Source organism: Pan troglodytes, chromosome 15 (genome assembly GCF_028858775.2).
Source record: "Pan troglodytes isolate AG18354 chromosome 15, NHGRI_mPanTro3-v2.0_pri, whole genome shotgun sequence".
Classification (NCBI taxonomy): domain Eukaryota; kingdom Metazoa; phylum Chordata; class Mammalia; order Primates; family Hominidae; genus Pan; species Pan troglodytes.
In genome coordinates, this window is record NC_072413.2 from 76,635,817 (window position 1) to 76,661,311 (window position 25,495).

A 25,495-nucleotide genomic window follows, 5' to 3' on the forward strand; every position below is an offset into this window, starting at 1 on the left:
GTGCCACCGCACCCGGCCATGTCACAGTTTTATAGGCCTTTCCTGACTACCCTGTACAAATAAAAACAAGAATAAGCCTCCACCCTATCCTAGCACTCCTTCTTCCATTTAGCTTGTCCATCACCATCTAACATGCCGTAAATTCACTTCTTTATTTGCCCCATCCCCTTAGATTTTAAAGTTCATGAAAGTAAAACTGCATCTGTGTCATCTACTTTGGAACAGTTCCTGGCACTTAGTATTTTAATTCAATAAATGTTTGTTGAATGAATAACTTACTTTTCTCTCTGGCATGGCTTCCACATTTGTTTGCCTAATGAGTGGATCGATAAATGAATGATGACTATATTCTCTTGGCACTAGCAGAATCTGTTATTTTCCAATGTACCATTTCTCTGAAATAACTTTACAGTTCTTTATTGGAACAAAAGACTTTATCAGGACTTGTCAGGAGCTCTTGGATTCTGCCAAGACAGCATCTCACTCACAGATGGAAATTGCCATTAATTGTCTGCTTTGATGGTGGAGCACAACATTGGAAAAGAAGACGCCTCCTGGAAAGCAGGGTTTGCCATTGGTGAGAGAGAATAAGAGTGAATTGGGCTGGCCACAAACAGCCTCCCTCATATTGAGAAACCCAATTGGTAATACTCAGCTAGCATACAGATTAGTAATGTGTGAGTGTCTGCATGTGTGTGCATGCCTCTGTGTTTATATATTACCAGTGTATGTGCATACCTTTGTATATATGAGTAAAAATATATATGACATAAAAAGTCAAAATCTAATAACTCAAAATCCAAAGACTTGAACACCCCAAGGGAACACTGAAGTCTCAGCAGAACCCTTGATGCTTGGGAAAGTAGAAATATAGGGAAGGTTTGCATAATTCCCTGTGTTCACTTCTAGCTCACTGAATGTGACTTTCTGCTGAGCCTAAGCATACAGCAATGAATAACAACAATAGTAACAACATGAGGGGTCCCTGCTTTCATAGAGCTTGCATTCTAGTAAGTGGGGCAAAAAGCAAGCAAAGAAATCTAAGTTATATATGGTGGTATAAATGCTATGAGGAGAGGAAATAAAGCACAATGAGGGAGGAGATGATGGAGTGCATTTTAGAAATGGGAATTGATAGAATCTGGGATTTGCTTGACAAAAAGTTGAAGGAGAAGCAGATGCAAAGACCTGAGATTCAGGTGCTTGTTGAATTCAAGGGACATGAAAAAGAACAAATTAGGGAAGGTCAAGTTATATAAAGCCTTTAAGCCATGGTAAGAAGTTTGGATTTTATTCTGGTTACAATGAAAAAGCCATCAAGCACTATTTAGCAAGGGAGTGACTGGTCTGAATTAGGAAAACCCCCCTGGCTGTTCTATGGAGGGTGGAGTATGGTGTGTGCTAGAAGAGACAGAAGATACATAGATGGCTGTTACTGCAACCCAGGGAGGAAACATAGCAATGTGGATTAGAGCAGAAATGATGGGAATTGTAAGTAGATGAGTGTGGGATATATTTTGCAGGTAGAGTCAACAGGATTTATTGATGAATTGTACATTGAGTATGCGAGGTGAGTAACTGAGGATAACTTTATTAGTCAAGATAAGCTAGGCTGTGTTGTGGCAACAAACTGTTCCAAAATCTCAGAGGCTTAACACAAAAGAGGTTTATTTCTCAGTAATTTGTATATCCCTGTGATTTGGCTGGTGGCTTTGCTTTGTTTATTATTGTTCTTACTCTAGGACATGGGATGGCAGGGTAACCCACTAACTGGAACATTGCTGGTTGACATTGAAAAGGGATAAATAAAATTTAAAGGGTTTCACACTGGGAGTAATTAAGCATTTGGCCTCAACATGACACATAACACTTCTGCTCAAACTAATTGGCCAGAAGTAATCTTATGGCTCCATCCTGCACAAGGGGCCAATAAATACAATCCTGTCTTGTGCCAGGAGACAAAGGACTAGAGCCTACTCAGACAGCAACACCAATGACTCTATAGTATCTTCCTGGTTTGAATAACTGTTAATGGCATTATCCAAGTGCAGATATTTGAAAGGAATGAGCTTGGGGATGTGAAATCCATATTTCTTTTTTAGCCTTTTTTAGTTTAAAAGCCTATTGAGTGGAGATGTCAAGAAGACACTTGGAGATATGATTCTTAAGATCGGAGAAGGTCTAGGGATAGAGAAATAAATTTGAGCATCCACAACATGAATATGACACTTAAAATATCAGGACTTATAGGTACCTGTCGAGAGCCCTCAAGTTCTATCTTTGGATTCCTATAAAGAAGGAATTCCTATAGAGAAGGAATCCAAAGACAGAACATGAGGGCTCTCAACAGGTAGAGATCTTACAGAGAGAAAACCAACAAAGGAAATAAAAAGAGAGAGGTTCTCATGGTAGATAGAAACTCAAGAGAGTATTGAATCTTAAAAGGCCTCAAGAAGTAAGTATTGCAAGAAAAAGGGAATGCTGAGAGGTCAAGGAAAATGAGATTTAATTATTGGATCTGGCAAGCTATTGACCATTTTACTGGTGTGGCATAAACAAGAGGCTAATTTAAAGGGGGCTGAGAAGAGAATGGTAAGTGTGGAATTGATGAAAATGGTCATAGACAACTTTTGGAAGAGTTTTGCTGTAATCATAGCAGTAAAGTGGGGTCAGTAGTGAAAAGGGACATGGTGTCAAGAAGACAGGTGGTCAGGAAAGGGAGCAGGTTCGTGGGCCAGATGATGGTTTTGTCTTTTGAAATATGCTGACCTGATAAAAAGGTATTCAAATGAAAAGCATTCAGATATTAGTTGGAGATATAAGTCAGACATAGAGAAAAACCAGTGCCAGCATAAACATGGAGGTGCCCTCTTCATAGAGAAAAGAGAACAGGGAACACAGATGGGCTCTGATAGGAAAAGTATAGAGAAAAAAGATTGAGGAGATGAAGGCTGAGCCCTAGGGAGCGCTCACATTAATAAAATCAGGAGAAAAAAGCAGATTATGTCCTAGAAATCAAGGAAAGAAAGGTTAAATACCTTTGCAAGAGGTTTTTCTTCACTTCACTTTCTATGTTCCTGGAAATATGTAGTCTATATTCTGTACTCTCTGGCCAAATTTGAAGGGGATAGTACTGTAGCTGATTAAATATATAATCTAAGAACTGTGGAATAAAGATAGGATTAAAGGTTTTTTAAATCTCAAATCAGTGGGGTTGATGCTCTTTGCTTTTCTGTTCTTTTTGTTATTGTTTCCTCTTGTTATTTTGAAATTTATCTAAAAACTACTTAAAAGTATAGTTAGTGCCATACTCATCGTTGTATTTTTCTTCTTTTTTACCTCCTCCTCCTTCATCACCACCTGCACTAATGATTATCATTAGCAAAATAATCATCACCATCAGACTTCATTAAATTAACTATTTTGGTATTTTAATAATTCAGAGCTATTTTTCATAATTTGGTTAGAACTACTGAGGGGCTTTCATTTTAGTATAATAGAACATTTTTATAGCACTTCTGGTTATTTGAGTACTTATTAAATGCTTACTTTAAACATGGGCATAATTTCTGCCCTAAGTCCTTTTCAGTTAAATTTCCTAGGAAAGATACAAGAGTTCCAGGATGGAAAAGGAGTGCTCAGAGGGAATACAAGAGATTAAGACCACAAATATATGGTATCACTAGAATAATTTGGCAGAATTTTATTTCTATTTAGGTTAGTTGGCTATAAGAAACATATGTAGATAAATAGTATAGGCATATAGGTACAGGGTAAAATGGTGACTCAATATCTTAATATCAAATGAAAAATGGGCTGCTTCCTCCTTCTAGCCTGGAATAATGTACTATTATTGACACCCCTTCTCCGGAGTATAATTTGGCTTAGTTCTGGTGGTCTGTTGAGTGGCTTGGTCTCACTCTCTTTCTCTCTCTCTCTCTCTCTCTCAACCTCTCTCCCCTCTCCCCCTTCCTCCTCTTTCTCTCTGCCCTTCCTTCTGGCTGTCCATCCTTCTCTCCCTCCTCCCCTCCTCCCCACTATCTCTCACTCCTCCAACTCAGTTCTTTCTATCAGTGTCTTGACATCTACCTAGTTACCCTAGAGACCTCAAAGCAATTATTCTTTCCTTAAACATTCCTTCAAAACCCAGTTGTTCGTTAGGCATATTGACTTGAATCATGTCTATCTTTGCCATTGCTACCTTCTTAGTTCTAATATTCATCATTATTTTCTGGGTTACCTCCATGGCATCCTAACTTGTGCCTGCATCTTTTGTTTTATTCCACTCCAATGATCCCTCCTATTCACATGCCTCTCCTCCAACCTTCTCCCATCTTAGTTATTGTGCTTAAGAAAATTACGGATCATAGACCAAGTATAGGATAGCAGTGTGAGGAAGTAGATTGAAGGAGGGAGACGTTGGAGTTGGAGTTAGAACTAGTTCGGAAGTTAGATTGTACTTGTCAATGAGAGACTTAATCCAGATTCCATCTCTCTAGGACAGAATAGACCATTTCTATCTACATGGAGTATCCCTTACATGATATCCATATTTCTGTCTTAACCTCATTGTACACATATGTTTACATGTGTAACACTTCTACTAAATTGTAAGCTCCTTAAGGTCAGAGACCATGTCCTAACATTCAGTAAGCTCTCCATGGTTGTTTGTTGGGTAAATAAATAAAATACAGTCTTAAATAGAACCAGTGTCAGAAGGAATAGGGTGGAGAAAATGAATATAAAAAAGATTGGATATGGAATTAAATGGACTTAGTAAAATATTAATTCTGGGACAATGAAGAGAGAAGGATCAGATATGTCTACACAAATTTGAGCTTAGGTGACCATTAACAGAAATAAGGAAGTTGGGAGGAGGAACCGATGAGTTTGCTTTTAGGCAGGTTGATTTTAAAGTTCTGTAGAGAATTTTAATTTTAGGTGGATGAATTGTTCCAGCAGACAATTCAGATTTGAAGCCTGAAGCTTTGGAGGGAGTTTTGGTCTAGAAGTAAAGATGTGTTAGTGAGTGAAATTACCAAGACACCGCAGTGAAAACAGGAAAGAGAGCCTTCATCAGATGCATGGGGGAAGCCTCTTTTTAAGAAATTTGGAAAAGGAGCTGATGACAGAAAATGAGTCTGAAAATGAGAGGCAGAAATGAGTCATCAAAGAGTTACTTGGAAAGTGTACAGTCAGGAAACCCAGGAAAAGAGGATGTTGAGGAAGGAGTGAGAGAAATGCCAGCTATTGCACAGATATTGCATATTATGAGAATGGAGGCCTATTTAAATTTGAGTAATAGAACATCAGTAATATTATTTTAGAATTATTTGCTCTTGGGTTAAATATGTTTTCTCTTAGGAAGCAACTAAGTTAAAACATGGTATTTAGAGTGCTGCAGAGACAAGGTTGTAAAAATGCTCTCCTATATCATTGGTGGTTGAATAAAATTCCTTTATTGGTTTTTCTTGGAACTGTACCCTCTAGCCAAACAGCCCAGTGGAATCCAGTGATAGAAGCCAAAGAAATAAAAGCTAAGTGTCTCAATTTATCCTGTTGTCACTTTCAGCTTTCTCTGCTCATTATTAGATACCAAGATAAGCAATAGATTTAGGTTTTTTGATGGAATTCTAGTGGATGCCTTGGCTCTCTTTGTCCTGGATCTAGGGACACTCTAGTCAGATTCTCAGATTTTTTCTTTTTTCTTTTTTGCACATTCATGGCTTGAATAAGGGTAAGAGAGCCCGGGATAGATGCTAACAATCTTTCAGATTGTTATCTGAAATAGATATCTTGAGATATGCTGTTAGTATTTTCTTCAAGGCATGCCATGCTGTTAGTATTTTCTTCAAGGCAGCCCATGATTAGGCCAGAGGAGGAGGATGCCGCTATTCACTTCTAACCTCCATCCTTGAAGAATGGTAAATACAGAAGATGCTTGCTGGTCAGAAGAGAGTTGACTCATTATGTCAGGTAGTAAACCAAAAATTTTCTCCCTTTATGATGAAAGAAAACGCAGATAAAAGCATGACCAATAAACAAGCCATAAGAATGGGAAAAACAGTGATGACACGGGGTTAGTGCTATAAAAGTTCCCAGAAAGGTCTTTGAAAACTCTGGGCCTATACATTTAACTATGTACTATTATTTACTAATATTATATACTAATATTTACTTTGTTTGGAGGTAGAAACGCTTTACTATCCACTTGTCTTTAGTGTGAACACTTTCTTAGGAAGCATTAATGAAACACCTAATACTACCTGCTTCCATGCCAGTCCAAAATTAAGCTCTAAAGATTGAGGAGTCAGAGGTAAAGGTCAGTAGGTTTTTCTGTGGTCTTGACTTCTTCTCAAGATATCTATTTGATTTCCAGTAATAGGAAGTGGCTCCCAATTACATCTATTCCCAGGGTCCCTCCCTATTCTCTTGTCATCTTGATTTCAGTTTGGCCTGATTAGATGGTACTAAGGTTTCTATATGGTAATTTATATTACAAGAAAAATTGGTAAATGGTGGGATACTGCTTCAAATCTGCAGCAATATAGGTAGGTGTCTTTGGTGAGGTTTTGTTTGCAATTATAGGATTCCCTAGATGGGGACTCTTTCATGAAAAATCATAACAGCAAGTGGTTGAATAAAGGTTATTTCTAGACTGTTTTCTCCAGACTAATTAGAGTAGTACAAGGGCCAACCATACAGCCTCATAGTTTCAAGGGTGCATTGGGAGTCAGATGGACTTGAGTTTAAATCTTGCCTCTGCCACATAAAAGCTTTGTGAGCTTGGACAAGTCATTTACTTCTCTCAGCCTCAGTTTTCTCATCTGTAAAATAAGATGATTATGGCATCTTATAGAATTGTTGCGATACTTTCAGATAGTCTAAATATAAAGCATTTGGCAGGCCAGGCGCAGTGGCTCACGCCTGTAATCCCAGCACTTTGGGAGGCCGAGGCGGGTGGATCACGTGAGGTCATGAGTTCAAGACGAGCCTGGCCAACATAGTGAAATCCCGTCTCTACTAATAATACAAATATTAGCTGGGTGTGTGGTGGCACACATCTGTAGTCCCAGCTACTCAGGAGGCTGAGGCAGGAGAATTCCTTGAACTCAGGAGGTGGGGGTTGCAGTGAGCTGAGATCATGCCACTGCATTCCAGCCCAGGCAACAGAGCGAGACTCCATCTCAAAAACAAAACAAAACAAAACAAACAAACAAAAATAAAGAAATAAAGCATTTGGCACAGTTCTTGGCACTTAGTATCTAGCCTTCATTATTAGTCTTAGATGGAAAACTGGATGCCTCAATAGACCTGGCCAGGACAGCGTTCCCACAGTCTCCATCAAGTCAGCAAGCTTTATCAGCTTTATCTCTGATATTTCTTTCTAGACAGTTCCTCTCCTTTTTCATCATTACCACTAGTGCTGTAGACCTGGGCACTACCTTCTCTTAGTTGGATTTTTTGGTAATACTTATACACAGTTGCCATGTAGTTCTCATAAAACTTGTTTTGTTTTGTTTTGTTTTTTCCCCCACTGCTCAAATACCTGCTCTAGATCCCTGGTCCTCAGCTTTGTACTGAAGACTATGATTTGGTATGAGCCAGTTTTATCAATTTAATCATCTATTTTTTATTTTCTTCATGCATTTCTCCCCAAACACACATATCATCCCCAAGCCAATAATAATTCCTTTCAAAGTACTTTTTGTACTTTTGGTCTTATGTATGTCATGTTGCAATAGCTTTTCAAGTTGATTTTCGTGTGTGTGTGTGTGTGTGTGTGTGTGTGTGTGTGTGTGTGTGTGTTCTCTTGCTTTCTTTTAGTTCATTCCCTATGTGACCACCAGATTAATCTTTTATATAATACCAACCTGACCTCGTCACTCTTCTGAACCAGAGCGATTTCCTAGTGCCTTTATGATCAAATTAAAACTTCTACATCAGCTGGATGCAGGAGGTCTTCTGGGGCATTTTTCAGCCTCAACTCAACTGTCACTCCCACTATACTGTGCAATTCAACTATATTGATTGTTCTTGAGACTACACATATGCCAAGATTTCTCACTCTCATTTCTTGCCATCCGTGCTATTTCTTTTACCTTCCTATTTCAAAACCTGGCTAATGCCACTCATTTATCAGGTCTCACCTTAGTACTCCATCCTTTCAAAGGCATTTTCTGATTGCCTCTTCCCTCTACCCACAGCTTGAATTAAGAGCTCATCCCTGATTTCATGTTAATTTGGAAATATCTTTTTAGAAACCTTTATCATGTAAATTGCTCATTTTGATTTTCTGACTGTCTCCTCTTCTAAAAGAAGGCTTACTTGCAGTATTTTTTAATCTTTGTATTTTCATAGAGCATGACACTCAATAAATATATGAGTGTGTGAAAAACTGAATAAATGTGTATATGTCTGTTTCTTTTAATAGAGTAAGTTATTTTAGGGAAGGGCCAATGACTCTTTTCCGCTTGTAGGCTCCACGTTTCCTAGCATGGTCCTTTGTATATAATAGTTGATCAATATGTAGTGTCTGAATAATGATATACATGTCTATCTTCCCCAGATCATTCTAAGTTTTTCAGCAAAAAGATTGTGTCATAAGAATTAGATAGCCTCCAGCACAATGAATTACAAATACTTCATACTCTAATGCACATGTTTAATTTTTGCTTGGAGTTGAACTTAAGTTATGGTGCCTTATGAGAGAGTCAGGCAGCTTCTCTGTACTACACAAGCATGTACTTGATGAAGCTTGGGGTCAAAAACCTGGAAACTAAGTTTAGTTGGAAATTTAAATGCTGGAGACTGGATGCATCCTAGGAGTGGATTACTAGTATTGATACTCCTAGATAATTTTCTATTCTTATTTGGTTCTTTCTCCATAAACCTGACCAGTCCATGTATAGCAAGCCTCAAAGGATGCAAGCCTTGTTCTGGTGTTTGTTATTGCAAGTCAAAGTCTATCAGGAGCTGAGGAATGAGCAGCAGTGGGAGGGTGTATTAATTTCCTGTGGTTGCTGTAACAAATTATCACAAATTTGGTAGCTTAAAAACAGTAATTTATTTTCTCATAATTCTGGAGGTCATAAGTCAGTTTCACTGGGCTAAAATAAAGGTGTTAACAGGGCTGCATGTCCTCTTAAATGTCAAGGAGAGAATCTGTTGCTTGACTCTTCCCATTTCTGATAGCTGCCCATATTCCTTGGCTTGTGGCCCTTAATCTCTACCTCCATATTCACATCATTTCTCTGTCTGTATGTGTGATCTTCCTTTGCCTTCATCTTATAAGGATTCAAGTGCTTGCATTTAGGGTCCACCTGGAGAATACAGGATAGTCTCATCTCAAGATCCCTAACTTAATCACATCTGCAAAGACTCCTTTCCAAATAAAATAATATTTACAGGTTCCGCGGATTAGGATATATCTTTGGGGAACATTATTCAGCCTACTACACAGATACCTTTCTCTTTTTGTAGATTCAAAGTGCTTGATCTTCTAAGAACATTGTTTGCTTACAGACATACTTCAGGAGTAAATGACTTCCAAACTGATGGTCCATTGAAAAAAAGCCTGGGGCTGCTGTCAGGAAAGGTCTAATTTAGGTCAGCCTAATGCCACTGAACAGATGTATATGGCAACATTCCCAACTCCCATTAGGAAAATAAGCCATTAATTAATACTTATTGAGGAGCTGATAAGTAACTGGAAGAGCTGGTCTGAGTTCTGGACAAGGAATCAGTGACAGTCAGTTTCCACTGTCTGGCTGTTGTGGGTAGATTGTGGTCCATCTCTGTAGGATAAGGTGTGCACAGTTGGCTTGGCACTCGCTCTTCTGTGTCCAGCAGTAGCTCTTGCCATCTGTCTTATCAAGAGAATAAAAATGGGTCTAAGTTGTCACTGGGAGATTACTGAGTATCAGTGGACACTATGAGTTTGAGTGGGCCACCCCATGCAAGGTTAGAGTAGGGACTTCACCAATGTTTGAATTAGGGAACTTCAGTACCTAAAATTGGGATGCAGATGTTTCTTGACTCCTTCATGTCTTTTCCACCTCTTTCATGTAATCTAAGGGGGATATGGACCTTGGAGGAGTCTTCCTCAAGGCTTTGGCAGGTGCTCCTAAACATGCTTCATCCATGCCTACTTGAGTGTAATCTGCTATCTTAAGCCACAGGCAGGAGAGATCAATTTTTCTAGTAACTTCTTTTATAATCCAGCTAGCTGAAGAAGTGTGATCAAAGAATCTTAAAAGTGTGATCTTGAAGAATCTTAGTTTCTCTTCTGTTGTAGAGAGAGGATAGTAATAGTTGCTAAGCCTATAGGCTCTGAAGCCAGACTTATCTCTATTTCCATGCTGGCTCCACTACTTAATAGCTGTGTGAGCTTAGGTAGATAATAAAATCTCAGATTCCCAGTTTTCTCAATTGTAAAATGAAGATAATAGTAACCAATATATGGAAGGTGCCAGGAGATATTCTAAGCATGTTACATGTATTTAACCTTCTTATTCTCACATCGACCCTATGAGGTAAATGTACTATTGTTATCCTACTTCAAAGATGGGAAAACTGAGGTAGAGAGAGATTAAGTAACCTGTCTAGATCACACAGTAACAAGTCGCAGAACAAGAATTTCAACTCAGAGTATATGCTTCAACTCAGAATATACTTCAACTCAGCATATTTGCTGTTAACTATATTTTATGCTGCTTCTCATGCCTCAGGTTGTGAGGATCAAATAGGGTGGCCATCTATTCCAGGTCACCTTGGAAAGTTCTGGGTAATATCTCCTGTCCAGGTGAATTTTTAATAGTGCCCCCTTCTTTTATTCTCAAAGGTATTGTCACATCTTGGTTTGAATATATTTCACACTTGGATTAAATAGTCCTTACATGTGAAACACTAAGAACGATTACCAACCCATAGGAAGCTCTCTGTTAATATTAGCTATCGCTGTTTCTACTACTGCCATCACCGCCACTGTCACCATCACCCACATTCATCCCAAGTCTGGGACCCTTAGGGTTAGGGGATTAACCCAAGTTCTGCAAAGGCATATCATGGGAGCCACTGTTCCCAGTTCCCACACCCGTAGCAGACATTGCTCATTGATCACAGTACAACAGTCTTCCTTACTTAGTGTCATAGACAACCATTCGTGATAGATCACGTTTGAGATGTGAAATTAAAATTATTTATCACACCTAGTTTTGTTTAATCTCAGAATACAAAATCCCAGTGTATGGAGAATCTGAATTTAGTCTGAGCTTGTGGTTTTATATGAAAACTTATTTGATTCCTAGAAGTGATAATGAATTTGGGACCTCTTTAGGCATCCTATGTCCCTTTTCTCCAATATTTCTTTCTACCTATTTCTCTATTATTTCTACCTCTTCCTTTATATAAAATAAAAGAAATTTAATTCATCAGTTTCCTATTCTCTGCCTATAATTTTATATGTTATAATAAAAGACTATTGAAATACTACCAAAGTGGACACAATGTAAATAAGGCAACGGAGTGAGTCATCATAGGAATTACAGTTGGCACCCAAGATCAAAGGCTTAGAAAATCTATCTTTAAATGTGCTTTTTGTAACTGGTAGTGAAATTCATTTCAGGTTGATTTTGCGTGGCATAAGGGACATCTAGTGGTGATCTAGGTCTCTGCAGATTTACTAAAGGTAATGCAAACTCATAGGTATAAGTATTAGGGCCTATATACCATCACCTTGAAAGGGAGTCCCAAGAAAGGAGGGGACCTTTTGTTGCATGACTACTTTTAAGCTAGCAAAGTGTAAAGAAATCTTTTTTGGAAAAAAATTAATTCGAGTCCCAGCATTTCTGTCTATATTATTGTCAGTTTGAACCCAACTCTTATTTGCTGCCTCCTGTACCAGGTTGGAAATCATTCTGTTATCAGCTACCTGCCAACCTGGCATATTCTTCCTATCACTTTCCCCACCTCTTTTGCTCATTGCAGAGGGGCTCTCTGGAGCACTTTGAAAAGCCACCTGATTAAAGCCTTCATTAGGCTAGAAGCAGAAGTGCTTCACAGGCCAGGCAAGAAATACTTTGTAATTGCTTCTGATGGGCAGATCTCCTTTGGAGGTTGCTGAGCCATCAGGAAGCCGTACAGCACTGGTCCACGTGTATTTTGTATAAATTAGTGGACTTGACATTATAAGAGGTTGCCCCTATACGCAGTTATCTTCTTAGCCCCAGAGTTCTCCTGGAACTTACCCATTGTCCTGCGCCTCTTTGTAGAACCCGTCTTACGCATGGTTCTGAACTAACTGCTTCTGTCACCTGGATTGCTTACAATACCTGCTTGCCTCATGTGCTACTATTGTTTCCAACCAACTGTGTTAGACTTCTTAAAGGTTCTGTTTCATTGAATGCTTTTACAGTATTTTCTATGACTCTTTTGTCTTTGAGCCTCTCAGATTAGCTTTTTCTACAAAAGCTGTTTGGTATGCCTATTGTCATCTATTTTCTTTCGGAGTAGCTGCTAACAGCCAGAAGCTGCTAGTTATGGCCAAAGGCCTCATTGTTGGAGAGTCGTTCTTGCTCTTTGACTCTAGGTAGAGAGGACGAAGGCTCTGAGGTACTGTCTCAAAACATTCATGTGTTTTCTATGACAAGTCAAAGCTACATTGTCATGTTAGAGGTGTCCAGTAGCCCCTTAGCATGCCTCAGAGTGGGAGGTAGTGTTGGCACCGAACTTTGTCAGCCAGTCTCTTAGAGGATGTTACTGGAGTTTGTGATTGAGCTTTTACTTCTTCTGTTAGTGTTCTGCTGAGACATATACACTAATGATAGCTGCCACTCTGGGGTGCAGAACTTTCCATATAGATCGCCTTAAAAATAAAAGCAAATTTTCTACGCATACATGCCGGGGAAAACTCTACTAAATATTCAGTGGTTCCAAGAAATGCCTTTTAACCATTTGTAATACTTTAGCTTTCTACCTTTTCATCTCATTACTTATTTTCAGGCAGAATAGATACAGAGGCTTCTTTCTGCATTACAGTCTTCACAGACTTAAAGGCATCAGGAAGTAGCCCTTGTGATTTTCCTTGCTATTCTTCTTCCCATTTTTCCACCTCCTCCTGTAAGCACATACTTTGTGTCAGGCATTGAGAGATACAGAGAGAAAAGGCATAGGTTTCTCCCCTTGAGAGGCTCCTGGTCTACTGGAAGAAACAGACAATTCCAGTACAATGTGATAGATACAATGATAGCAGTTAGAACATGAAGCCATGGGGGCGGAGAGGAAGAAATCAGCTGTGGGTGGGAGTGGAGTGGGTAGAAATATTGAAGAAGGTTTCTAAAAAGAGGTGATGCCTAAACTGTGCCTCAAGTGGTGAATAGTAGTTATCCAGGTAGAGAATCCAGGCAAGATTTATCCCTGGAATGATAAATTGGAGGACCTGCTGAACTTTTGTCAAGGCTGGTAACAATGAAGTGAGGACTAGATCAGGAAGAGGTTTTTATATAATGCTTCAAAGTTTGCATTTAATTCTGAAGTTGATAAAGAACCATCGAACAATTTTAAGCAGAGAATGACATGTTATTCCCAGACATGTTAATAGTGAGACGATTAGAGTCATTTCTAGTCCTCGGAATAAAAATAACAGTAGTTTCCTAGTGGTTCAGCAAGGTATGTTTTAAATTTTGTCATCTTTTTAATCAAACTGCTTAAGGCTTCCTTTCTACTCCAATAGTTACCTTTTTCCCCTAATTGCATAATGTATATATTTTTAGAGCTTTTCATAATCAGGTACCACCTATTCACCTCATCTTAATTCCTCTGCTTTGTGACATGTAACTTTTACTCTACTGGAGTTGGTGCCCTCATCAAATATTCTAAGACAGAAGGAAATGTAGGCATTCTCTGGGTAGGTTTGTTTAGTGCCTAAGAAAATGCAGGAAATGAGAGTGTGTATTTATTGAGCTTCTACTATGTGCCACACACTTTGCTAAATACAGGGAATGCATTGATTATCACATCAGAAACACACAACCCATGTGTTTATGACGCTTAGTTTAGAGGATCGAAACAGTGCCATCCCTAGCAACCAGAGGGCACAGAACTACAGTTTCAATCAAGTTTATGGTCATAGGTCCTTGTACATTAATTGACATGACAAATATATCTCACTCCAATTTTGAGATGAAAAAATATTCCCCCCTTAAGTGCCCTTCAACTTTCTCTGTGCATGTTTTTGGCAGCAATTATGTCTCATGGTCTATCCTCCATGGTCTAGAGCTAAAGATACAGTGGTTATTTAGTACATTTACATGGGCTTTTGTTTCTAATATTCTAATATAGCTAATCAATTCATATTAACTTGGCTTTTGCGTTAGAGGATAAGAAAGGTGGAGAATAGGTTCATCTCAATTTCTGGCTCTCAGTGACTGGTAGTTAACCTCCTGGAGCACTACCTTGAGAGGATTCTGAGGCTTCATCTGGGTTGAGTGGAAGTAGAATAGAAATATGTCTATTGATGATGAATGCCATCTGCTGGGAAAGGAGGGTAGAGGCTCATGTTTGCCAACATGGCTCTAAGAAATGGGAGAGCTGCTATCCAGTTGTGTCTGAAAAGATTGACTGGCAACTAGAAATTTTTAAAACTACCCATTGACTAGTTCTATCTCGGAGAACTACGCCCCCTACTTGCCAGTTCATGTCTTATGTCTCTGCCTGGGTCTGTCTATGTCAAGTTCTTATTTGTTAACTTAGTAGAAGCTTAGTGGACTCTGTGAAAATGATAAAGCTTGAAAGAGCAAGCCTGTGATAGACTGTGATAGACTGAGCCTTTATAGTATCCTTAATGCTCTAGAAACTTGATTGACTGGAAACTTTTTCTTTTTCTTTCTTTTTTTTTGAGATGGAGTCTCACTCTGTCACCCAGGCTGGAATGCAGTGGCACAATCTCTGCCACCCGGGTTCAAGTGATTCTCCTGCTTCAGCCTCCCGAGTAGCTGGGATTACAGGCACCCACCACCATGCCTGGCTAATTTTTGTACTTTTAGTAGAGACGGGGTTTCACTATCTTGGCCAGCCTGGTCTTGAACTCCTGACCTTTTTATCCACCTGCCTCGGCCTCCCAAAGTGTTGGGATTACAGGCGTGAGCCACTGCGCCCGGCCTGGAAACTTTTTCTATAAGATACACAAATACATTGCAGCCTGTTCCTGATCAGCCATTTAAGTGGAATAAAAGTCCTAAGAAAGTTCTTCTTGAGAAGAATAAAATTGAGACCTCTACTCTGAACAGGCATGGAGCATTCAATAAGGCAAAGGGTCAGAAATCTTGCTTAACTTCTTACTGTTCACATCTGTAACTGGGCATAAACCTATAGGATCATTTTCCTTTCACAAAGAATCCATCAAGTAAATACTTGTTAAAGCCTACGCTTAACTTGAGCACCGGTAGTAATGACTCGCATTATCAGCGGGGCTCTTGGGCTTGCACTCATGGCTCTGTGATTTATGAGGGCAGAAAAACTGACTGGCTTACAGCTGTCTCTCTTTTTCTGGCTGGCCTGCCTGCATGCCTAGATAACTGAATGGCTTTTTTCAGAATGAGGTATGGTCTAAGGATTTTGCTACTTCAATGTCAGTTTCCTGGATCTTTTCTTCTACTCCAGCTTGCCATATGTCCCTTTTATATTTTCTTGGCCACTCTCTTACAAATAGGGCCATAGATCAGAGATGGTGGCCCCATCTGGTGAAATCTAGCTTTCAGATACGCTTTGTTTGACCCATAGAGTGTTGGATCACATAGAATTTTTAAAAATTAATTAACTGTCGACATTGTACTATTGATTTCAACTTTATCCGGAGTCTTTTTAACTTTTATTTTGAGCTCTAGAACTTGGACATTTTCTGGCTCCTGCCTTGCAAGTCTGAACCTCAGTTCCAGTTTTCTATTTTTGGTGCTTAGTTTTTTGTCTTTGGCAGATCCTGACCACTGTTAACAAAATATAAAGCATGAAAATGGTGGCATCCATGCGATGCAGCAGTTGGGACTATGAGCCCCAGGTTGGATGTCAGCTGTATCTCAGCAGGTGGAGTTAGTTTACTGATCCCTGTTAGCAAGACCAGAGATGCAGATGTGACTCTGGTCATGCCAGATATTAGGTTTTTCAGACTTTGGGATCTAAGAGGACCATCTGCTGCCACATTTGTGCTTGGACTTCACTGTTAGAGTTTGATCAGTGGCATCCTGTGATGAAAAATGATCTTCATGAATATGAATCTAAATCTGAGCAAGTGTTTGGTGTGTGTGCATTTCATAAATGTCACATTAGGCAATTAAGTATATACAATTTATAAATAAGTGTATGTAATTTATAAATACATATATGAAGTTCATAAATAAATAATATATAACTTATAAATAAATATATAAAGTTATGATTTTATAGTTTATTAAATCCAGAGTTTTTCTTTTGTTGTAGCCCTGCCTCTTAGGCTTGACAATTGGCTTAGAAGTTATCTTCTAGAGAGAATCTTTCTTTTTCTTTTCTTTTCTTTTTTTTTTTTTTTGAGATGGAGTCTCACTCTGTCACCCAGGCTGGAGTGCAGTGGTGCGATATCAGCTCACTGCAACCTCCACCTCCGGAGTTCAAGTGATTCTCCCACTGCAGGATCCCGAGTAGCTGGGATTACAGGCATACCGCACCATACCTGCTAATTTCTGTATTTTTAGTAGAGATGGGGTTTCACCATGTTGGCCATGCTGGTCTTGAACTCCTGGCCTCAAGTGATCCACCTGACTTGGCCTCCCAAAGTTCTGGGATTACAGGCGAAAGCCCCTTTGCCCAGCCTGAATCTTTCCTTCTTAATGACTCCATGCTATACTGTCTGTTGATTTATTCTGGCTTTTCTCAGTAAATAACAAAATTAATAGTGATCGCCATCACTTATTGAGTGCTTATCAAGGGTCAGAAACTATGTGAAGTACTTTTATATGTGGGACCATCATCTCCTTTATTTCTTACAGTCCTATGTGGTAAGATATTATCTACATTCTACAGTAGAAGAACATAGGCTGAGACAAGTTAAATATCGTGCCCAATGTAACACAGTTGGTAAGGTGTCCAAACCCTGGTTAGGGTGTCTCCAAAGGCCATAATCATGACCATGGCACTATACTGCTACTTCAATCTAACATCTAATTTAATAAAGATATGAACATTTGTTAAGCACCTATATAGTTAGGAGCAATTTCAGATGTTAAAAGGTGTAATTCATATTTCTTGCTCATAAGGTGTTCGAAATCTATTGAAAAGACAAGACTTGTGCTGTACAAAGATAACAAAGTTGAGAGAGTTTTAAGTGATGAGTGAGTGGAGTGGACAGTTTAGAGGAGGGAGAAATCACAGCAGGCCCAAGTCATCAGCTGCCTGAGGGAGAGAAGGGAAGTGGGGCAGAGACAGTGGGATGTGTGATTCCGTGGAGACCCCAGAAGCAAGATTCTTTCACAACACTTCTTAGTCATTCTTTTACCCTGAGTAGGAACGTTATGCAAGAATAAGATTAGCCCAGAAGTTTTATCTAGAAGCTGTATCATCCTGGAAGCTGAAGAGAAAAAGTTCATTTCATTATTATCTATTGTCAAAGGATTAAATTTGGAAGGGAGATAAGTATATATTTATTTTTTTGCTTGTTGTGAGTAAATGACTTTGCAGTTAGGTATACAGTTGAAAAGCTTTATTGAGATTTGTCGTCAACTCTGCTCCACTCATGGTACCCCAATACTGGCTTCTCCACCATTCCATTTCTCCAACTTCAGAAAATGTCCACAGCGTCCTTACTTTCCAACATTCTCCACTGATGTGGAGTGGATCATTGGTGCTCAGGCCTCAGGTCACAAACCTGTGAGTGACATGGTCTTATCCGCCGACCTGGTGTTTTTTATTGAAGTTGTCCTCTATGCAGATAGTTTAAAAACAAGAGAAAAGAAAGACCAGGTGGTAAACCTCCTATAGCTTGTCAGGAGAAATAGTGCCAAGAAGCCATCTGGGCACTCTAGGGCACATGCCCACATCCCCTCATTCTTTCTAGTTCCCTTGCTGGAGTGCATAGAGATGGGGCATTTACAACAGAACACGTGGAAACACATTCTCAGAAAGTTGAGAACAGAGTGGCCTGGGATAAGATGGCAGAGGGAGAGAAGAAAATACTTCTCTGAATGGGGACTATCTCTAATTCTTAGTTTATTCTCATGCATCTGCCTTCTAACTCAAATACCTTGGAAGAATTTGAAGTAATAAGTGCATCATGCAGGGTTAGAATACTCTCTCTTTTTCCAATCAAGTGGGTTGGGCAAGAGGGCAGACAGCTTCCTCATTGGTAGGTAATAAAAGGATTCTGATTTATCAGATTGTGGGATCACCAAGTACCAGAGTAGCCAGGGAAATTCTCAAATGGATTTGAAAATCCTAGGGAAGGGGCACCATTTAGAGAGGCTGGAGAGAAGAGAAAGGCACTGCAGCCTAGGAAACCCAGTGAACAAGAATGCAGAAGCAATAACACCTGGGTTCATACAGAAACCTTTGAGGTGACCCCTAAGCGGGGAGGTATAGACATCCATTAGAAATGGATTGTGCAGGAGGGGAAGGCCTTTGCACATCAAGATGGACTTGGGTGTGGTTTTTGTGCGTGACTAAGGGGTTTCTGCTTTGTGTGTAGGCATGGGGTACAGGAGGGCTAGAAATTGCCCTCTCTGGAGCATATCCTTACCCCAGTGCAGTCAGAGAGATAAGGGCTCAAGTCCTGTTTATGCATTTAATAGCCTACATGATCTTGGGCAAGTATGTATCCCTGCTGAACTCCATGTCTGTAAAATGGGGCTAATGCTACCTATTTCATTTGCTTATGGTGTATGATATAAAACAGTGTTTGCAAAGTACCTGGCACATGGTAGTCTCTTTTCTTATATTGTTCCGGCTCTCAGCTTGCTTTACTCCTGGTATTGCTCCTGTGTGTCTCTGTATTAAAGATCATGGAGGAATATAAGTATATTTTTTTCCTGAGAGACTTTGTCTTAACTCTGAGATTCTGTCCTCAGCTGTTTTACTGTCTGGTCTCCTAAGCATGAGTCACATGTCCAAACAGCAGTCTTTACAAGCCCATGGGTGGGATAGTAAGACCAGCTTGTCACTGTTTGTGACTCTGCTTCTGTACCTCCCAGTCTGTGTGACATCTTCCCCCATGGGGAGCCGTTTCTACTTTGTCTTTAATTGCTCCTCGCCGAGGCGACTTGTCAGCCAAGGCTGCTTTCTGTCACTTGATGCCACATCTCTTCCTAGTTCAGCCAGCCATTTGGGGACATTCATTTAGTTGACAGTCTGATTTTACAGAGAACATTGTACCAGACAATAATTTGCCTTGTAAGGGGGTCCAGCAGGGTTTCCTGCCTCCATGCTGACCCAGGGTGCCAGTACACTTCTGTGTGGCTGTGGCTGTGGTTCTGCACAGAGCAGGTGGGGAAGGTGAAGATATTAACAATGGAGAGTCCCAGTTGAGCATCACTGGGCTTCAAGTCCCTTGCCCTCCTGTCCTTTTCCTCTTGGTAGATAAACCTTCACAGAACCTCAATTCAGGACCCTATCCATTTCCAACAGAACCCCAACACCATGGGAGATGAAGATATAGGATTATTTCTTCCTAGGTTTGTGTGCCGGTTTAGAATTGTCTGTGTCCTACTATGTCTAACATCCCACTTGATCTTGACAACAGCCCTGTGAGGTGGGAAAGAGGGACAGTTTGTAGAACAGATATCAAGGCTCTTACCTTTGGAATAAATAAAATGGGACTCAGAAGGGTTATTCAGCTGTCAGTGAGAATGGTGTTGGCTTTTTATTCACGACAGTGAAAACTCCATATAAATAGACAGGTAATTTCAGGGCCATGGAGTAGATAGAGCACTCATCTTCAAAGAGCCTTTGAGAGAAGTCTGGTTATCTCTGTCTGGCCAGTTTCTGGCCCTTGCTTCTCTTACCTATCTCTTCAGAAATCTTCATTCCGGCTATTCACCTTCTCTCCCAGTCTCACTTAGGTACCCTTCTCACAGAAGAGTTCCTCTTCACTGCTCTTGTATCTTGTTAAAAGGCTTTTTTTTTCCTCCTTTTTATTCTGTCCTCAGCCTCCTGTAGGAATGCCCGATCTCTCTTTCTATTTATTGTTCCATGGAGCCAAGCCTCCTTCTGTCCCTTTGGGATGACCTATTGTTATACATTAATAATTAACCTTTACTAGGAACTCTAGTCACAGGCATTTAACCCAAATGCAGAAAAAGCCAAAGTTTATTTATGACAAAGAGCTCTCACATGCTGAGGTATAATAGTGAAGGTTAGAAAGGAGAAGCTGACACTCATTAAACTTTTATGATTTCTTTTCTGGTTTACTCACTTGAGTGATTGCCTGAGGATCCTGCAATATTTCCCTTTGCGCATGGTCAGCCCAGTTTAGCTAAAATGAAAAATTCAGCTTTTGAATTGTGAAGTTGAGCATGCATGACTTTCCATGTAATTTTAAAGATAAGCCTCACAGGTGCTGCTAGTGGGGCCTGGTTCTGAGCATATGGACCCTGGGGCCCAAATGCCTAGGTTCAAGTCCTGCTCTGCCACTTATCAGCTGTGTGCCTGTGGGCCGGTTCCCTAACTGCTCTCTGTGTCTGTTTCTGCATCTGTAAAATAAGGGAATGATTACAGGTATCTCAAATGGGTGTTGTCTGTATCTAATGGGATGGAGAGGTGTTAAATCCTTACCATGGTGCCTGGTGGTAGGTGCTTAATAAGTGTTAGTATCATTATTTTCAATGTTATTGACTATGGTTAGGTCCATGGTCAAGGTTACATAATAGTGAGTCATTTTCAATGCTTCATCATAGTTATATATCACTCTTGTAATATCCATTAGAATGCAAACAGCTTTGCTTGATTCTCTCCTGGTGATGGGAGATGGGAACTAATTCTACATTTGGGTATTGGGGATTATATGATATGTGCTGGAGTGACTTTGTCTCACAGATATGGACAGATGAGGCTTATTTTAGAAATTAGCCATTGTTGTTTTGGAGATGATAATGCAACCTTTTCAGGGCTGTGGAAATAGCGAAATGAGATTAACAATAACCCTCCAAATAGCTGCGACTTTTGTGCCTTTATGATATTGCGTTCCTAAGTGCTTCACATGTTTTAAATCATTTTATTATTACAAAATAAATAGTTTGTTTATTCCTATGTTCCCAATTTCAGGAGAGGAAACAGACTCAGAAAATTTACTTTGCCAAAGTCACATAGCTTGTAAGTAGTAAATGTGGAATTCAAACCTAAATCTGGGTCCTGACTTAGAATTTGAATAAGGTAATATAAAGAAAATAGGAAAATAGTTGGGACGCTCAATACTCAGATCCTTGTCTATTTCCCTTCCATTGTTTTCTGTTTATTAAGTTTTTATGGATACGACATTGCTCAGAGATCAGAGCGCCAAAAACCATCCCAGGGTACTATATCAAATTTCAGTTCAAATAAGAGTAAAACTTTTTTGAAATTCTAATTTCATGGAGAAAGATTAATTTCTGCTTTTAGATGGATTATACCTGGTTTAGAAAGTCATAACAGATTTTTTTCCCATAGGTTATTGGGGTTCAGGTGGTGTTTGGTTACATGAATAAGTTCTTAAGTGGTTATTTGTGAGATTTTGGTGCACCCATCACCCAAGTAGTATACACTGCACCCTATTTGTAGTCTTTTATTCCTCATCCTCATCACACCCTTCCCCTCAAGTCCCCAAAGTCCATGTATCATTCTTATGCCTTTGCGTCTTCATAGCTTAGCTCCCACATATCAGTGAGAACATACAATGTTCGGTTTTCCATTCCTGAGTTACTTCACTTAGAATAATAGTTTCCAGTCTTATCCAGGTCACTGCAAATGCCATTAATTCATTCCTTTTTATGGCTGAGTAGTATTCATATATATATATATATCACATTTTCTTGATCCACTTGTTGATTGATGAACGTTTGGGTTGGTTCCACAATTTTGCAATTGGAAATTGTGCTGCTATACACATGCCTGTGCAAGTATCTTTTTTGTATAATGACTTCTTTTCCTCTGGGTAGATACCCAGTAGTGGGATTGCTGGATCAAATGGTAGTTCTACTTTTAGTTCTTTAAGGAATCTCCACACTGTTTTCCATAGTGGCTGTTAGACAGTCATAATAGATTTTTTTAACTGCCATCCTCACGTTCTCCACCTACCTACCCACTCTGCAGGACAGTGGCCATGGCTTTGCAGAAGTGTACACTAACCTTGGGTAGGGCATGGAGGCAGAAAGCTCTGCTGGACCCCCTTGCAAGGTGAATTAGTGTCTGGTTCAGTATTCTTTGTAAAATCAGACTCTCAACTAAATCAATGTCCTTGACTGACTGACTGAAATAGGGCTTCAGGGTGTCTCATTCTACCACTGTACAGAGGGCACATGCAATGTGCAAAAAATAAAAACAAAAACAGACCTCTGTCCCCACCAGCTTTTAACACTTATTGTTTTCTTTCAAGTAATACATCCACATGGTTGAAAAAAAGTCTGTAAGAGGGCACAGTGAAAAGTAAGTCACCCTCCCACTCCAGAATATTAATCCCGCAAATATACTCCCCAATGACAATTTTATAGTTCCAAAGAGACTTTATGCTTACTGGAGCATATATACATATAATGCCCCCACGCCCCCACACTTTTACACAATGATAACATAATGCACCCTCTATCCTGTTCCTTGACAATTTCACTTAACAATGTGACCTGGAGAGCTTCCACATCAAAACCAAAAGCAATACCTTGTTTGCAAGGCCTGCCTAATATTCCATTATAACGCTGTGCCATCTGCTATTGATGGTCATTTAGGTTGTTTCTGGTGTTTTACTAAGGGTGCTTCAGTAAATCACTTTGTATGAAGTATGTGAATCCATGCAGCTCGATCTCTCTTGATTTTTATTTGCAAGCTTATGTTGTATAACTTTCTGACAACACAAGAAATTGGCCAGGAGACAAAAGAAATTCTGTAGAAATATAGAGGCTTTTTTGGAGCTTGTGTGCACATCAGATGTTTCTTCAGATACTTTTTTGGTTCCTGTGTCTCATTGTTTCTCATGTTGTTTTGGACTATGTCCTGAAGCCTCTTCTTGGGTCATTTTTCCAGGTGCCCAGTGAGTGATGGATGGATACTGTTTGCAAGATTGATTCACATGGCACTTTTGTTTGGCTTTTGACAGGTTGTTTATAAGAATAATGACATCCGTCTGGAGCTGTCTCGCCTGGCCCGGATTGCGGACACCAAGATGAAAATCTATGGCGAAGTTGTGTTTAAGTGTGAGAATGTGGCCACACTGGACCCCATCAACTTTGAGACCCCAGAGGCTTACATCAGCTTGCCCAAGTGGAACACTAAACGTATGGGCTCCATCTCCTTTGACTTCCGCACCACAGAGCCCAATGGCCTGATCCTCTTCACTCATGGAAAGCCCCAAGAGAGGAAGGATGCTCGGAGCCAGAAGAATACAAAAGTAGACTTCTTTGCCGTGGAACTCCTCGATGGCAACCTGTACTTGCTGCTTGACATGGGCTCTGGCACCATCAAAGTGAAAGCCACTCAGAAGAAAGCCAATGATGGGGAATGGTACCATGTGGACATTCAGCGAGATGGCAGATCAGGTAGGAAGAGGCAGGATGTGTGACTGAGACTAGACGAAAGCTGTAGCTTCTCAGTTTGTTTTTTGGCTTTATGTTTCTTAATTTTCACCCTTGCATGCTTGTTGATTCTTTTGCTACTCTCTTTAATGGCTGTTGTAAAATTATGTTTCTGAAAAGATACCTGTCTCATAGATGGCTCACATTCTCCGCTTATCTCTCTTGTCACTCACTGCGCAATTGTCTCAGTGATAGCTCTACGATCCTGGAGCTAAGGATGGTTTTACAAATAGCATTTCCACTGCTACCAGAGCAACTCTCATGTCACTGGTGTGATCCGCCCCCATTGCCCCATTCTTTGCTTCTCTTTTTCCTCATCACCATGGAAACCGATTGTGACATCACAGATGCTGCATTATGTGATTATTTTGTAGGATAAACTTCACTGTGCAAGAATTTATGCAACAATACACCCTTCAATAATTGGCAAGAGTCATGTTGCATGGAGAAATTATGACAAGAAAGGAAAAGGCAAATTGATTTTTCCTGAAGATACATTCAATTTAAAGCCTTCCTTTGGTGTAAAAGCCTATATTTCACTCTTTGTTCAGACCTCACTAACTCTCTCTTCCTCTTCATAACCTTTTACATTTTGTTTAAATGGCTTTGTTTCTGCAGCTGCAGATCAAACAAGCTAGCCCCAGGCAGTACATAGCTACTATGGAATAGTAACAAAGTGGGGGTGGGGGTGGGGCAAAATAGTCAGGGGTTTTTGAATGCCTGGACAGTCTGCCTAGCTTTCTATGGACCATGTGGCAATGAAGGTCACATTCTGTGCTATCAGAAAGGGCATTTTCCCAAGAGCAGTAATTAGAGCATTTGCATTTCAGACTCATTTCCTGATTCTCCATTTAGGTAGGATGTACTCAAGAAGGGTCTTGGCTTCATGTGCCATATTTATAGAGATTCACTTTCCTGATGAACATTAAAAAGTCTTTATTTGGATATTTTCTTTCTAGGTACATTTGGCCAGTAAGAGAGAGCAATAAGTTCCCCAAAAGGCTGAAACTGGGAGTGACTGAGCTTTGGTGGGTTGGCTTTTCTGCATAATTCCAAAGCTAGGCTGACGGCAGAGATAGCAGTATTGCCCTTAGGAAGAGCTGGATGGGTTCTTTGCAGAGGGCAGATGGGTGGCAGATTGCAGCCCTGGCTATTTTATTGCCCAGTAGGAATCTTTACTGGTTGTCTGAAATCTGATCAGAACCAAGAGCCTTCAAATTAAATGTGCTCGTTAAGCAAGAATGAATAGTGTCTACCCTTTTACACAGAAAAACACCCAAAAAATTAATTTCTTTGGAGGCTAAATCCTGCCACATCCCCCATACTTCTTCTTCTTCTTTTCTTTCTCCTTCTCTGTTTTTCAGTAAAATGACAGCAAGAGCAGAGTCAGAAAGCTGTTCCAGAATTATAAAGAAAACACTGCTGCTGGTTTTTAAGAGCATGTGTTTGGGATCTCTGAGGTTAGGTCACGGTGGACGGGTTTTGTGTCTGACTAACCTAGACCTTGGCACAGCATAAAAGTTACCTACCCATGTCTCAGGCAGGCTAAAACACACAAAATTGCCATTTGTTCATTTCTGTCTGTTCCTAATACAAATTTTTTTTTCAAACAATTTTGAACAAAGGGGAACAATTTTTGTTGTTTGAACCACCAGTGGACCCAACTTCAACAAATATGTTTGAATTTCAGAAGTCTTAAATTTCATACCCGGGAGCTAAAG

At 39.9% G+C, this 25,495-nt stretch overlaps 1 protein-coding gene and 1 long non-coding RNA gene across 47 annotated transcripts in view; one reads left to right on the forward strand and one right to left on the reverse strand.

The window, feature by feature from the left end:
* Nucleotides 1-25,495, forward strand: part of NRXN3 (neurexin 3) — a 1,722,001-nt gene that overhangs the window by 516,148 nt on the left and 1,180,358 nt on the right. For all 45 annotated transcript variants that reach the window (XR_010151246.1, XR_010151247.1, XR_010151248.1 and 42 more), the window contains one exon: nt 23,300-23,738. Coding sequence is in view for 42 of the 45 variants with exons in the window: in XM_063793837.1 (XP_063649907.1) it covers nt 23,300-23,738 (439 nt within the window). In the remaining 3 variants the exon portion in view is untranslated. The remainder of the gene's footprint in view (nt 1-23,299; nt 23,739-25,495) is intronic.
* On the reverse strand, nt 17,714-24,073 carry LOC104002110 (uncharacterized). Of its 2 annotated transcripts, none has more exons than XR_674189.3 (3): nt 23,899-24,073; nt 18,931-19,008; nt 17,714-17,948 (listed from the first exon to the last, which is right to left on the reverse strand). It is a non-coding gene; the product is annotated as an uncharacterized LOC104002110 (long non-coding RNA). The 2 variants fall into 2 exon arrangements; XR_001709444.2 differs by lacking the exon at nt 23,899-24,073 and adding an exon at nt 22,865-23,304.